General features: G+C 55.9%; 1 protein-coding gene across 1 annotated transcript in view; it reads left to right on the top strand.

The window, feature by feature from the left end:
* Window positions 1–6939: 6939 nt before the first annotated feature.
* LOC116660156 overlaps window positions 6940–15822 on the top strand; it is a 112217-nt gene continuing 103334 nt past the window's right edge. The window contains exons 1-4 of the mRNA XM_032468855.1: window positions 6940–7061; window positions 9046–9279; window positions 9549–9658; window positions 9774–10119. Of these exons, the coding sequence (XP_032324746.1) occupies window positions 6940–7061; window positions 9046–9279; window positions 9549–9658; window positions 9774–10119 (812 nt within the window). The remainder of the gene's footprint in view (window positions 7062–9045; window positions 9280–9548; window positions 9659–9773; window positions 10120–15822) is intronic.

The following is a 15822-nucleotide window of genomic DNA, read 5'->3' on the forward strand; positions in this document are numbered from 1 at the left end:
GGTTGGGGCTGAACGTGATGACAAGAGTAAGGGGCCTCTGCTTTGAGAATCTGCCCTGTCCAAGCTGGGGTAACTGGGAGCATGTGGGAGTGGAGCAAAGGGTAGCGGTGTAGCTCTTTCTCTTTCCCCATCCTCTACCCTTGTAGTGGGGACACAGCTCTTTCCTTAAGAGCTAGGCCCCTTTCTTAAATAGGGAGAGACTCTGCCTTCTTCGGTCACTAGAATCTGGCTGCTTGGTTTCCCACTGAGATGGGGAAACTGGGGGGGGGGGGGGCAAAGAAGCAGGGTCTACAGGTCCTGGAGCCACTTCCTGGGGTTTCCCTATCAGGACTTGTGAATGGTGGGCAAGGGACTGAGGCAGCCCTCTGAGACTTTACCCAGTTTTGATTTGAAAGCACAGGTAGGACAAGTTTATTCCAGGTCACCCAATGGGGAGCTTTGGGACAGAAAGGATCTGAGCAGCCTCTGAAAGGAGGGCCCTCCTCCCCCTTCCCTTAAAGGCTGCTGTCTGGCCATCTTTTGCACACAGCAGTGGAGACCATTGCCTTCTCCCTGGGTGTGCTTCTTGGAGCCACAAGATGGGGGTGCACATCTGGGTGTGGTTGCTATCCCAGAAGGAGGGAGGGCTGCCCAGGGAAGATAAGGATTATGGTTGTGATGATGACAGCCGATGACATTTACTGAGCACCTGGTTAAACTCCTCCTGCTGCACTCATCTGATTCCAGGGCTGCAGACAAGCCCATCTCATTGAGGCACATCCTTTACATGAAAATTCAAATGGGAATGGAGCCACCCACAGGGAGAAGGGAGAGGTGCATCAATTCATGGACTTCAAAAAAGCATTGTCCTTGGTGGTGGTGGTGGTGGTGGTGGTGGTGATGAATCTAAGAAATAGCTTCCCACGAGTGCTTAGGATAATAGTCCATATCCAAAATGTTGATGTATCTTCCTGGTTTTAAGGAACGTGTCCAGCGAACCAAGTCAGCTTTGGGGTCTCCAGACTGCTTAAAGGCAGAAGAGATATTTCAGGACCCTGGAGAGTGCACCCAAACTCCCCATGGGTGGGTGGAATGTGGAGTTGGGTTTCTCAGAACAAGCTCATCCTGAGAAATCATCATATAGGTGGGACCTGGGTCCTAGGGCTCTGGGAACATGACTTGCCTAAGTCATTCAGCAGGTCAGTGGCTTCTTGTTTCCATGCAGCCTGACTGCCTGGGCCTGTGTCTTCTGGAGCCCTCTGTCTGTGTACAGGCAAAACAATGCCCTTGACGTGGTTGCTCAGAGGATGAGATGAGAAAATGTAGGCAAAGGCCATGCACGCATGCTATGAGGGCTGTGTAGTGGTGGCTGTCACATGGCTGTCTTCCTGATGTCTCTGTCTCATTTTGGGTCTCTGTTATTCCCCTCTCCCTCCTGGTGGGTGAAGTTCTCATCCCTTCTTGACTGCTGGCTTGGTCCAATCCAGAAAACTTGGGGGCCTTCGGAGTTGGCTCATCCAGGCCCAAACCTCAGAGAGAGAGGCTTTTAAAAGATAAGAGTGGATTCTGGCCTCTGGTGGTCCATTTCCTGTGGCTTCACCCTTTCTCTATGCTTTTTCTTAGCATTAATGCTCTGGGTTTCTAGACCACTCCTTTGTCCCATAGCCCTGGGCAGACTCCTCTCTCCACCACCAGCTCTGCCCCATGCCAGTGGCAAGTGGTGAAGCATTTATCTTATTAACAGCTCAGACTTGACAAGCATGAACCAAGCCGGTTCTAGGCCTGATCACTTGCGTTATCTCATTTATAATTAGCATTTAATTAGCATCTACTTTGTGTCTGGCAATGTAAGAAGCATTTTACACACCTTTTCTTATTTAATCACTTAACAGCCTCCAGAGACAGCTATTAATGCTAATTTTATTTACAGGAGAGGAAACTGAGGCTGGGAGGGGTTGAGTGACACTTGGGTCACAGGGAGGGGGCCTTGGAGCAGCAAGGAGGAAGCTTGGGAAGCACTTAGCACAGTGCCCAGCATGCAGGGGGTGCTCAGTAAAAGGGGCCACACCTGTGCACCCTGGGTTCCCTCCCTGGGATCTCTAACTGGATGCCTCCTCTTCATCCTTCTCTCCCACCCTGGTGCCAGCTCTTCTAATGGTCAGAATGCATTAATTTACATTTGAGCAGACAGTGGCAGAATTTCTGGCAGTGTGAGAATTGGGTGTGGGGGTAGGGGGACACAAAGAATCGCCACTAGCTCCAGGCACAGCTAAGGCCCCACCTTGCTTGCTGTTTTGGCCACATCCAAGTGGGGCTCCCAGGGGCCAAGATGTGGAGTCGCCATGAAGTAATGTCTGAATTTCATGAGCTCTCAGTAGTGGGTTATTCATTCTGCCTGGAAACCTGAACACAGCCCCAGTCCCTCATTCCTCCCCTGAGCTATTTGGGCCTGGGGTATGGGGTGGAGTGAGCCAGGACTTCAAGGCCTTTAGGTTCCCTTCTGCTACTGTCACAGGGCCTGGCCTTGACCACGACCTCCCTGAGATGCCCACCTGGGCCACACTTCTCAGTGTGGCTCTGTTGTGGGCAACTCACAATCAGGCCTAGGGCAGGCCTTTGTCCCTTTTTGGGTTCCAGTGTCCTCATCTGTAAAATGGGAGGGGAGGACTGGCTGTTCTTTGAAGGCTCTCCCAGCCCGGCCACACAGTAGAGTAAATGCCACAGAGAATCCTTCTCCTCCCCTCTGCCTGCCCCATCAGAGGATAGGTAGTGGAGGGTGGGGACGGAGGACCTGGGGCAGAATAGGGTGTGGGGAATGAGGCTGGCAGAGGAGTCTCAGTGGTTCCTAGCTCTCTGGCTTGAGCAATTAGTCGATTGTGGTGGTGTTTAATGAGATAGGGAAGAAAAAGAGGCAAGGGTGAGTCTAGAAAGGGATGGTGAGTTCAGTGTTGGGTCCTGCTGGATTTGAGGTGCTCAAGAAATGGGCCTAAGCGGCCAGCATGGAGATGAGCTTGGATGTGAAGCAGGGATATCTGCATCAAAGGCACATATCACTCCATGCAGAGTGTGCAGTGCACACAGTTAAGCTACTGAGGGCCAAGGAGGGATCAGAGAGGACTCCTGTTCAGGGCAGAGCCAGCAGCTGGGAATAGTGAGGAGAAGAGAAGGCTTAATCAGGGAGGGCTTCCTGGAGAAGGCCATTGAATGTTGTGTTTTGTAGATACCAAGAGAGGGTAAGGTCTGAAGGAGTCCTTGAAGGCCATGATCAGCAAGATTATTTGACTTGCCCAAGGTCACACAGCTAATAAGTGGCAGAACCAGGATTCCAACTAGGTCTGCATCACTCCAGGGTCTCTGTTCTCAACCCCACAGGATGATGCTCTCAGTATATGAGGCCTGGTGTGGGGAGAAGGAAGGGCCAGGAGCTACAGAGTGTGATGGACTTAGTCTCTCCTAGTTCAGACCAACTTGTCTCACCCTGTATGTGATCAAAGTCCAAATCAACAAAGAGATAGCAGAGCTTTGACCCTCACCTTAAAATCCCAAAACATGAGAGTTGAGATTGTCCTAGAGATCTGACGCTGGGTACAGGGTTGCCCTTGAATGTAGATGGCCTGGGCAATTACTTAGCACCTGTGAGCTGATGTGCACCCAGAATCTCCCTTGTCCCTCAAACTGGTCCATCACCACGCCCGAGAGTCCATTGGCACAACCCTGACTTTGGAACAGATGTTGCCTGACTGGTCTCTTCCCAGGAAGGAGCACATCTTTGTCCCCTCCCACTTTGCACAGAGGGGACTTACCAGACACTTTTCCCCTGGGCAGAAGGGGCAGAGGTCCCTGGAGGAAACCCTTCCTCCTTGCATCGCAGAAGGCTAGTCTGCCATGCGAGGGACCGGCTCGCCTGACAGAAGGGCAGGGAGCCGCTGGGCACACCAGGCTGCAGCGGTGGCAGCAATGGCAAATGCCAGCAGCTTGCAGTGAGTATGCAGTGTCAAATGGGGTGCATTACTCTCTGTGCAAATTAAAAATTAAAATTAATCAAACACTCAAATTGATTTCCTTCCCGTCTGTTTGCTCTACTGTGCCAGTCAGATCCTGCCTGCCCATCCCAGTACTTCCCAGCTTCACACCAGGGCTGGGCAGCTCAGGCTGCTGCAAAGATCTCTGCGGTGAGCCTTGGGGAACTACAGGCACCTTATTCCAACCTTAAGAAATTGAGTAAGGGTCAACCCAGCTAGGTCTCTGAGCCTGAGACCCCGTGTAAGGCTTGGAAAGGGGGGCAGGCTGGAAGAGAATATCAGTTTGGTCTGAAGGAACACCTGTGCTGGGCTGGGAGGCAGAACCCTAGGGAATACTCATCGGGCCATCATTAGTTGACATTATAAGCCTGGGCAAGTCTTGTTGCTTCTCCCATCTCAGTTTGTCCATCTGTGGAATGAGGAGAGGGAGGTAGAAGGAATAAGTCCCTCCTGGTTCTAGTGCTGGCCCATGGGTTGAACTGGCCTTCCCTGGAGACTGACCCCAACCCCATCCCCCTGCCCCAGCCAGCCAGGTTCCCTGGCCTCTTCCCTTCCCAGCCAGCCCCTGACCTGCCACTTATCAGCTGTGCAGCCATGGGCAAGTCACTTAACATCTCTCAGCCCCAATTTCCTTATAAGTAAAGTGGGGATGATAATACCTGCATGTGGAGGGAGATGAGCACGCAAGAGTTTTACCAGGATCAACACCCTTGGCGGGAAGGGATTAAGGGAAGCAGGATGGGGCAGAGAGGGAAGCTGGGCTGCGATGCAGTTACAGTACAGAGCTGTGGGGATCTCTGGACCTGAGCTCTCTTTGTGGGGTTGTCCTGAGTTGGGGAAAGAGGTCAGGCCTTTATCCCTTGCTTTGACCAGTTGTTAGATGTAGCTGCCCAAGGAAGGGCAAGGCCTCGGGCAGGGAGACTCTGTTAAGCTGAAGGACAGGTGCTCATCTGTGGCCGGCCAGCCTCAACACTCCCAGCTGCAGGGAGGAGTGCTTCAGCCTGCAGGGGGTCTGCGTAGTGCACCCTGTGCCCCCTGTCCACTGCAGACAGTTGAGAGAGGTCAGTGTGAGGGTTCCCTGGAACAAGGTCATGAAGCCTGGCAGGGGTCAACTCATAGCAGAGAGCAGTCACTTTGTTTAAAAGGCCTCAGGGCCCCTCCTTTCCTCACCTCCACAGCCAGATACTCCCAAGTCTTGAATTTTTAAGTATCTACCTTTGGACCTCTCCACCCCCTCATCTCCTTACCTGAAGATGTACCCCACAGCCTCCTTTCCAGGCTTCAACCTCCAGATTCACCCACTCCATCCATCTTCCCTGTAGGAGCTGGAGGAAGTGCCCACAAATTCATATCTGAGCATCTGTCTCCCCTCAAAACCCTTCAAAGTCCAATTATTCTCCCGAGGCATTCAAGGACCATGGTGACCCAGCCCTGATCCCCTGCCCGGCGCCTCCTCACCAGTGCACCCCGCTGGCTGTTCTGCTCCTCCCTTGACAGTATGGATGCTTCATTTTTCTGTCTGTAGGAAGTTCCTTCCTTCCCCCTCACCTTCCTTCCTTCCTTCCTTCCTTCTTCCTTTCTTCCCTCCTTCCCTCCCTTCTGTCATTCAAGTACCATCCATGTGGCCAGGCACATACTCTCGGAATCCCTGCAGTAGCCAAGCCTGGGCTGGCAGGTGCTGAAGGCTCAGAGGGGATCCCCCGCCCTGCCGCCCCTGTGCTCCCCCCTCCCTAGGACCCCTCTCTTAGGCAGTGAATTCCTATGCATCTTTCAAGGGCAGTCATTCCAGGGCCTCTTTGGGAGAGCCAGATCCAGCTGATGCCAGCCCAGGTAAGTGCAGGAGTTCCCCTCCTTTCCTCTGAGGCTCAGGGCCTGGTCCTGTGGGCTCCCAACTCTTAGTTCTGTGATCCTATTGGCCACCTTGACAGTGCCCACTCCAGAACTTGGAACCTTGGCCTTCTCCTGTGGATGTGGTTGTCCTCATGCCTGTCTGGCCACAGCCTGTGAATCCTCCGAGAACAGCCCCACAGGGCCTGGCACAGAACACACCATCTGTGAGTGGGAGCTGAAGTGTAGACCTATTCCCCGAGTTGTACACACACACTGCTGGGTCCCCAAACTCCTCCTGCCCCACTGGCCTTCCAAACTGCAATTCTAACCCCACCTCTCAGTAATAAGCAGGGTCATCTATCTGCTCAGATCCCCAGTATCCTCCAGTCTTGCTACCCCTGGCACCATCCTCCACCATGTGACTGCTGGACTGCAAGTCTCCAGTGTCCATACTGGCCATAACCTTGTGCCTCAGTTTCTTTATCTATAAAATGAAGATAATCCTTGTTCCCACTTCCCTCGGCTATAGCGTGCCTTCACTGAGAAGGCACACAGGATAGGCTTGTGGATGCAATGCACTTCCCCACTGACAGGTAGGTGTGATTATTGTAGAAAAAGCTGATGTGACAGAACTGTGGATTGACCCAGGTGTTCTGACAAGCAGGCCTGGCCCTGCTGACCTGGGGACAGGTCCTGCAGGGCCATCCCAGCTTCCTTAGGATGGGTCCTTAATAAGATAAATCAGGTTCAGAAGCAGAAATTATAACTCAGAGAAGAGAGCCTCCCACATGGCAGAGAGTAGTGCTGCTCAGGGAGGGAGCAAGCTCTGAAGCACATCCTCCCTCCTCCAGCTGCTCTCTGCACCAAGGCAGCCCTGGCGGATGGAAGAGAAAATCAAGGTTCAGTGTGCAGTCCCAGGATTTGAACTGAGAGCCACTGTTCTTCATTCCTTCCACGAACACTTACTGAGGTCCTGCTCCATGCCAGGCGCTGTGCCAGGTGTGGGGAATACAGATCAGAGAACTTAGAATCTAGAGAAAGAAACAGACAGAACTCAAAGGGACAGAACTCTTTACATTGCAAAAAAATGACAACCAAGACAAGTACTATGAAGATCTATAGGGCTGTTAGGTTGAGGCTCAGTCTGGTCTTGGGAGTAAAGAAAGGCTTCCTGCAGGATGTGATGTTTGACCTACCACCAGAAGGTTGGATCGGCATTAACTTGGAAAAGTGAGGGGCTCCAGAGAGGGACTATCACGTGCAAAGGCCTTTTTGTGGGAGGAAGGAGAGAAAGCCCCTGTGGCCAGAGCATAAGGAGAGGGAACTGGAGATGGGGCTGCACGGGACCAGGACAACAGGTTCTCACAAGCTCTGCAAGGAGTTGAGGGTTTAGCCTGGTGGCTCTGGGCTGACCTTGGAGGTCTGAAGCAGAGGACAATGTCCCCACTGTTCCTCCAACCACTCCAGAGCCCGCCACTCAGCACCCTGCACCAGCGACCACTTCTACCCCCTTCTTCTGATGCCCCAGCTGTAGCACAAGGTGGGGCATGCCAGGGACTCAGATTTGGCAGCTGAGCTGGCAGAGTGGTGAAGGGGGCAGACCTTGGCTCAGCTTTCACTCAGACTCCACCTGAGGCTCAGAGAGTGTGTTACCTGTATGAGTTTGCACAGCAAAACTGGGGTCATAGATTCCCAAACACAGACACAAAGGCTAGGTGGCTCCCAGAATAGGAGAGTGGGAGAAATTGATGGGGATGTAGACTGCTGCTCTGCTTACATGTCAGGGACTCCAGGGGAAGGCTGTTTGTCTCTGTTTGACTTCCCTAGGGCCCACCTGGAAGCCCTGGGAAGACTCTGAGGAGGCGTGTTGAGCCAGAGCAGGCAACCGCCATGAGCTCATCTCCTTTGAGGCCCCCAAGGAAGTCTGTTAGGAAGGCAGAAGGAAAACGGCCAGGGAAGGAGGTAAAAGGGAGAGAGTAAGGGCCTTTGGGAAGGTCCACAAAGCTAAGGCCAGGTGTGTGGAAGGAAAAGGACATTTTCTGAATGTCTCTTGTGTGCTGGGTCATTCCTGTGTGTTATTCCTCATGAATTCTTCACCAACCTCCTTGGTGGCTGAATATTTATTCCCATTGTACAGAAGAGGACACTGAGGCTGGAATTGGCACTGAGTATGCCTAATAAGAAAGTCTAGGGTCTTTGCAGGGCACCTAGATGGGTAGGTGCCAAAGTCTGACCCTTCCTGGACTCGCATCACCACCACAGCGAAGCCTGGGCTTCTCTCACTTCCAGCTCCGGTCAGCAGGGGGAGGCTGTGCTGCATCTGGCGGCAGAGATTGGGTGCAGAGATTGGGACTGAGTTTAGGAGGAGAGGAGAGGGGGCCTCTTTCAAAAGCTCCTGGAACTGGGGAGCCCTTAGCTGTGCCTCTGTGAAGGATGGAGAGGGCTTCAGCCTAGCTTAGCTTAGTGGCAGCCCCACTGCTGCCCCAGAACAAAGTTGAACCTCCTCACTCAAGGCTCTTATAGATTCTCTTCCCCCAAATACATGCATCTTTCCCTATTTCCCACTTCTAGGTCTTTGCACATGTTCTTCTCTTGGCATGGAATGCCCTTTGGGCCCAGCCAACTCTTACTCATCCTTCAATACCTGGCTTCAATGTCACCTCCTCCAGGAGCTTTCCTGGACTTCCTCCATCCCCCAGAGTTTCACCATACCTTCTGCTCTCTCATTTTTGGAGGGACATAACACCAAATCAGAGCCACAGAGATGATGGAAGCCAATGTCCTTCCAAGGAAGGATAAACTAAGGCCCAGATAGAGGCAATCATTTGCCCAAGGTCACACAGCAAGAGTGGGAGGCCACCCTGTGCCCTGTTCTCTCAGCATGACAGGTGTCCTTATCCTGTGCTCAGATCCGGACAGCTGCTTCCCTGATCCTTCCTCCCCCCACGCCCCAAGTGCTGGGCGCCCAGCCGGCCTGCACTGCTCACACCCCTAGCCTGTCCCTAGGCTTAGACACCGAAAAGCACTGAGCGCCCCCTGGATGGCGTGGTCCGGGCAGCTCCTGACAGCCCTTCTCCTTGACTCACCTCCAGCCTCGGAGGGCCGGGCTCACTGGCGGCTAACAGGGCGCCGCCCGCTCGACCCCGGCTGTACCACTGCCCCGAACTGTCCCAGAGCAGGAGGACGCCCTCCTCGGCGCCCCCGGGTGGGGCAGGTCGAGCCCGGTGCGCTATCCCTTTAAGCCCGGGCAAGATGGGAGCTGTCAGCGACAGCCGAGGCTAGCGCGGGACGTCGTCGCCCGCGAGGCCGGAGCTTGGATCCGCGGAGCGACCGGAGAGCGGAGGGGGCGGCGGGGCCCGGGCGCGGCGGGTCTCTTCGCCTCTCACTGCGCGCTCGAACCCTGGGCCCGGCGACCCGCGGGCTGCACCCTATGTAATGCGGAGAATGTGTGAGCCAGCGCAGGGCGGTGGGGAGGAGGAGGCGCAAGAGAGGGCGTCGGCAAGATAGACCTCGAGGCAGCGAGAAAGACAGAGGACGGAGATCGGGGCGGGTGCAGGTGGGAGAAAGAAGAGGAGATAAAAGGAAAGGCAGTGACAGAAAAGGGGGAAAGAAAGGAGCGAGAGAGCACGCGGCGGCGGGAGGCGGCGCAGGCGAGGAAGAGAGAGCCGGCGCCTCTGGGTGGGAGCGCCGGAGACCGGAGTTGGGTGCGCCGGCCAGTGAGCAGGTTGAGAGCACGGCCGCGGTCCGGCTGGGCGCGGTGAAGAAGCAGGGACGCCCGCAGGGGCCCCCTCTGGGAGCAGCCGGGGACCTGAGGCGGGGCCAACCTGGTAGCGGACGCAGAGCCACTCCTCAGGCCCCACGGGCCGCGCTCTGGGGACTCCGGCGGGCCGGGGCCAGGGGGCCTTTTGTGAGCGCCTCAGGAGGGCGAGAGTTGGGAGTGAGGAGCCGGGTGTGCGGCGGCAGCGGGGGTGTGTGCGCGCCCGGGCGTGCGCGTGTGTGAGCGCCCAGGCGGCTGGGAGCGCGCGTTAGGGATTCTGCTGGCATCGCAGCGTGGAGAGCAGGAGGCAGGCGCAGGGCGCGCAGGGGCACACACACACACACACACACACACACACACACACACAATACACACCCTCACGCCCTCCCTGCCTCGCTCGTTGCCGCGGCCACCATCTCGGAGCCGAGCCCTGCGGAGCGGGAACTCGAGTCGGAGCGGGAACCGGAGCGGAGCCGAGACGGGGAATGCGGCCCTGGAGTGGAGCCGCGCGCGGAATGCGCGCCCGGGACGGTGAGTGTGGCCGGGCCGGGACGCTGCGGCGGGGCCAGGGCGGCCGAGGCGCAGGCCACAGAGCTGGGGTGTCTGCCCGCCGGCGGCGCCGCGTGCGCGGCCTCTGATTGGGCGGGAGCCTCGGGGGCAGCGGGTGGGGGTGGGGTGTTGGGTGCGCGCCTATGGGGGGCGTGCACGCGCGGAGCTGGGGAGGGGCGCGCTCGGCACCCTAGTCGTTGACCGCGCTCCCGCCCGCTGCGCGGCACCGCCTAACCCTCGCATGCCGCCAGAACCCAGGCGACTTGGAGCAACTTTGCATGCGGAGGCAGAGGATGGAGGCGCTTTTATGGTGGAACTCTGGCCTTTCTAGAAGAGAATGCGAGGGAGGAATGAGGAGGGGGCGCGGGTTGTGCCGCCCGGCGGGCCAAGGGGTGTGTCTCTACCACCCGGTCAGCTCAGCCACCGGCTCTCTGGGACACCAGTTCAGCCCCAAGGCGCCTCTCTGGAGCAGCTCCGGGCGCCGGACTGCTATGACCCTGCCAGGGTCGGGGGGGACTGCGCGGAGACAGCTTCCAGGCCCAGGGGCCGCGAGGTCGTCTTTGCAGCCAGGCTGAGGACACCGGGCTTGAGGTGGGGGGAGTTGGGAGACGTGCCCCTGTGTGTATGTGTGTGTGTCCTTAAGCCTTCTGCTCCGTGGGACAGGCGGCTGGAAGAAGGGAATTGCCCGAAAGGTGCATTAGTACTGGCCCCCAGGAGCTCCCAAAATGCTAGAGATTACAGGGGGAACCTCTAGGCCCTCAGCCTGGTGCACTGCCGCTCCCTATCCCTGCTTTGCTTGGAGCCATGCTTCTGCGTGCTTCAGTCTGTGTGATGAGGTTGTGGCTGTGTTGTACCCCGCTCCCTGTATCCCCCCCTGCCCCCCCCCCCCTTGGAGTATCCTCTCACAGTCTTCCTGTCCACTGCTTACTGCTTCAAGGAACTTCCTAGACACCCTTTCTCCCCAGCTCCTCCCCTCCTCCTCCCCCTTCCCCTCCAGCCATCCGCACAGTAGAAGATAGGTTGGGGAGATGTGGTCCAGGATGGTACCTCTGAAAAGGAGGCAGCCCTTTGTCCCCAGGACTGAGAGGCCCAAGGAAGTGTCAAGTCAGGCCCCCTGCAGGCCCCTCCCTGTTACCAAATCCTCCTTGCTTCTGGGGCATATTCCTCCTCTGGGAAGCCTTCTTTGATTGCTCTCAAATCCTTCCAGCTTGGGATTCTGGGTTGGAGCAGTTGAGTTCCCCAGCAGCCCTTGTCCATGTGCCCTCCTTCCTGGCACTCAGTGTATGAGCCTGTGTGGTCAGAAGTCTTGTTCTCAGCCTAGATGCTGTGTGGAGGTATGTGATGTTGGACCAGTCAGTATCTGGGTCTCTGGGGTATGGTAATATCTTGTTTGACTAGCTTTCAGGCTTAGAGCTCCCTTCCACTTCCATTACCCCTCTAGAATCTCTCTAACACCTTGTGAGAATGCAGGGGCCATGGGCACACTTCCTCTCCATTTCACAGAGGAAGATTTTGAGGCAGGAGAGCTGCAGTCTCAGGGCAGCCCCTTTCATTGTGAAGTTGTCCTTTAACCCTGGTCTTTGGTGTGGGTGGGAGGGGGCAGGAGGGCCCTCAGACCCTCTTTATTGACCTGGCAGTGGGGCTCTGGGGGCCTGCTGCTGGGGGGGGGTCTCCCCAGGGCAGCTCTCTTGCTGCCTGTGACCAACACCCTCTCCAGATGGGCAGGGACGTGGGCACAGCGATTCTCAGCCTGATTCTCCCTGGCTTGACCCCAGCCTCATTAACCTTTGCCTCCTAGATTTGGTACCAGAGTCTGCCTGGGCTCTTTTTGATGGTTTGCAATTCTTGGCACTTGGATATTGGTATCATTCTAGGAGTCAGAGAAGTTTTCCCCACCCCCAGCCTGGCACTCTAGGTCAGGTCCTGGCATTGTCCTCCTGTTTGGGCTCCCAAACCCTTCCCACTCTCCTGAGATCTCCATCCTGGAGTTCCTGTGTGGGCCAAAGAACTCGCCTGAGGTAAATGGGCTCCCCACCTGGTCTAAGTGTGCAGGGGGTGGAGGATGGAGTCTGGTGGCTATAGGGACCAATTTCTCCCCAAGTGGTCTTCCTGAGACACAGGAGGCTAGAATAGCTGTCAGCTCTAGGCAGGCCTCTGTGACCATTCCCCCCAGCCCAGTCCTGATGACAGCCTGGACTCATCCCCAGAGCCACTCAGATCTCTGAGGTCCTCGGGTGGGGAGAGCTGTTGCCCAGGAGTGGCCAAAGCTCATCTAGGGGCTCGGGGGTGCTGATGGCCTGCTGGGTCCTGTGGTGGCCCCTCAGCCTCTTTGCTGGCTTCACTCTGGGGCAGCCCCTCTCTGCCTTTACCCCTTCCTTTCTGCCAGCTCTAGCTGATTCAGTCTTTCTTAGCTGTCATTTCTCTTTCTCTCTTTTCCTCTCCCCTCCTCTTTATCCCTTTGTCCTCCTGTGGCTCCCTGACCTCTGGACTTTTGCCTTCTGTGTGTTGACCTGATTGATGCTCTGGTTGATTCCTAGGTGGCTGGAGAATGGCCAGATGTCTGTTTGGCCCCACCCCTGCCTTCAAAGCCTGCTTGAACCCTGATTCTTCTGCACACCCCGCCCCCACCCCAACTGACTCCAGCAGGATGAGCCCTCCATATGGGGCCTCAAGCCTTGGGGAGGGAGAGAGCAGGGTACCTCTTTAGCCCCTGATTCTGTGCTGTCAGGGGTAAAAATCCCAGCCAGGTGCTCCCAACCCCCACTGGCTGCCCTTAGGAAGACAGTTACTCCCTGCCCTAAACCGCCTGACTAGGAAGGGGTGGTGCTCAGTGTGGCCCCCTTAATTTCCCTGTCCAGCCAAGCTCTGACCCTGCCATGTTTGTGTTTTACGTTATAACAAATTCAGTGATAAGTTGTTGGCTGGGCTGGGCTTTGGGGTAACTTGAGGGGGTAAAGTTACTCCTGACCACTCAGGCCTCCTTTAGGGGGAACTGGGGACCACTCTGGCCAATCAGTCTCTTCTGTTGGCTTCCAGGGCCTAGACATCTGCTCCCAAGAATCATGCCTTGCTTGGCCTTTCTCTTCACTGCCTGGAGCCCTACACTTGAGGCTCACTCCACATTCAGGGTCATCTCCTGGTTTGAGGCCTGGGCTGAGTACTGGGGATGCTGATGACAAGGTGGGCCCCTCCCTGGATGGGCTCTGAAAGGGGACACAGACATCTACCCACATCCCTGGGTATGAGGCAGACTGGGCTGGGCCCCTGCAGAGGTACAGGGGAGGGAGGCTGGCAAAGGGTAATTTCAGATGGACTGGAAGGGCTGCTGCAATTTGACCTGTTTGGATGTTTCTGGTACTTGGTAGATGCTCAGTAAATATGTTGAATAAGTGAATGAATGGAGAATGTGACTGAGTGAGGGCTTTCCAGGCAGATGGCACAGTGTTAGCAAAGGCACAGAGGCGGGAGGCGCCAGGCACGGGTGGAACGTGTTTGCGGTGGAGTAGTTCACGCGGGGCAGCAGGCATGGAGCAGGCTGGCACAAGACGGAGGAGGATCTTGAGTGCCCGACTGAGGAGTGTGGGCTGATTTCGTATTCAGGGGTTGTAGGGTTGAAGTTCTGGAGGGACGCGATCAGATTTGCAATTTAAACCGCTCCCTCTGGTGGTAGTGGGAGGGGTTGGCCAGGAGAGCCAGAGGCAGGGAGGCAGATCTGAGGCTGCTGTGGGAACCCAGGCTGGTGGTGAGGGCAACATCAGGGACAGGCGCCTTGCCAGCCTTCACCAGGATGGCCAAGGGGCTGTACATAGATCCCCTCCTGATGGAGGATGGAGAGATTTGGGCTGGGTGGGGAGTCAGGTGGGGTGATATAGGTCATCAGAGTAGGGCAGGGCCTCAGTATCACCATTCCCACCACCTGGGCCCACAGAGGTGGCAGGCTTCTTGAAGTCATAAAATACTGCCTTTAGTACTGGCCCTCCCACTGTGTGCACTTGAGCAAGTCCCCAAGGTTCCTTGGGCCTCAGTTTCTATGTCTGTAAAATGAGTAAGCTTATTTGTCTCCCTGGAGACCTGGAATGAGTTTGGGTGGAAGTTAGTGACCTTGGAAGTGGGATACAAAGGGAAGGGGCAGAGGGGTGGTCAGCATTGCTATTTGACAGAGGGAGTTTGAGGCCCAGAGAGGAGCTGTGACTTGCACAAGGTCATAAAACAAGTTGAGAGCAGGACATTCCAGTCTGGGATTTTCCCGGCTGCGCCTGTGGCCTGCTGGGCCGGGGTGAGTGGGGTGGCCCAGGCCTCAGGGCCTTTGCAGAGGATGTCCTCAGGCAGTTGCTTCAGCAGTCCAGCTGTCAGGGAGCATATTGGTCCATATGGCCACATCAGGGGAGGTGCCAGGCGCTGAAGGAGGGATAGCGGCTGCCACCCTGGCCTTCTGGATCTGTGTGGGCACTGCCAGCCACCAGGGTCAAGGCAGGAGGAGGCCAAAATGGAACCTCGGTGTCCAGGTTGGTTTGGACATGGAGGTTGGGACTTGGCAGGTGGCCCAGTTCTAGCACCCATCTGCCAGGGCAGCCGGACAGGCGGCTCCATGCCTAGCACTGATCCAATTAGCTCAAGGCCAGCTGGGCTAGCCACCCCCACCCACATTCCACACTCAGCTCTGATGGCCCTACTGGTCCACAGGCCATGGGGTGGCACGACACATCTGAATTCAGGGGCTCAGGCCTCAGTGGAGTATACGTGTGTAACATGCGGCCTTACCCTGAGCACTAATTCTGTAGCTCTGAGATTTTGGGGTGTGGGAATGGGCCCCTTGAATCAGCCTGGTGTGATCAGAAGGACCTGGGTTTGGATGCCATCTGGAACTGAGTTTGAATTCGGACTCAGCCACTTCTGAGCTGAATGAGCTCGGGCCAGTCAGTTCACTTTTCTGAGCCTCAGTTTCCTCATCTATTACGAGAGAATGTGACCTACCTTGTAGGGGTGTCATTAGCATACTTTGAGATAACACGTGTAAGTGTGTACTAGCCTGATACACTGAATCTCAATAAATGCTAGCTTATACTTTGCTCTCTGCTAGGAGAGGGAAGTGAGTCCTGTTGGAGTTTCAATCTCCAGGCTGAAGTAGAAAGGAGCCTTATTGTTATCATTTCCCAGGACAAAATTTGCTGAATAAGTTTCCATTAGTTTTTATACTCCCTCCCTCATTTGGTCCTCATGGCAGTTCTGGAGAGGAGGCAGAGAGCACTGTCCCATTTCACAGATGAGGAAACTTGGAAGTGATTCTTCAGAGTCACGCAGTGAGTTGGGTTTGGCCCTGTCTCTGGACTCCTGGTCCAGGACTCTTGTTCCATCAATATGCTTCCCAAACTTTGGAGGGAGTGGGTCTGTCTTCAGCGAGGTCTGTCTAGACCAAGCTTGTGGATTCTAGAGATTCCCTGCCTAGCCTTGTCTCCATTACAGGTGCAGGGACAGGCTGCCATGGCGACAAGCAGCCAATCCCAGCTGGGATTGGTATGGGGATGCTCAGCCAGGCAGCATTTGCTGCATTTCTCTGTCTGCCCAGCACAGGGTAGGGGCAGGGGTGCCAGGAAGTGAGGAGGGGTAGGCCTTTACCTCTTGGGAAGCCATGGCCATGCAAGGCAAGCCTGGCTCAGCCTTTTTTTTGGGCAGGTTGGGGAGAGC

Source organism: Camelus ferus, chromosome 27, assembly GCF_009834535.1.
Source record: "Camelus ferus isolate YT-003-E chromosome 27, BCGSAC_Cfer_1.0, whole genome shotgun sequence".
NCBI classification, from domain to species: domain Eukaryota; kingdom Metazoa; phylum Chordata; class Mammalia; order Artiodactyla; family Camelidae; genus Camelus; species Camelus ferus.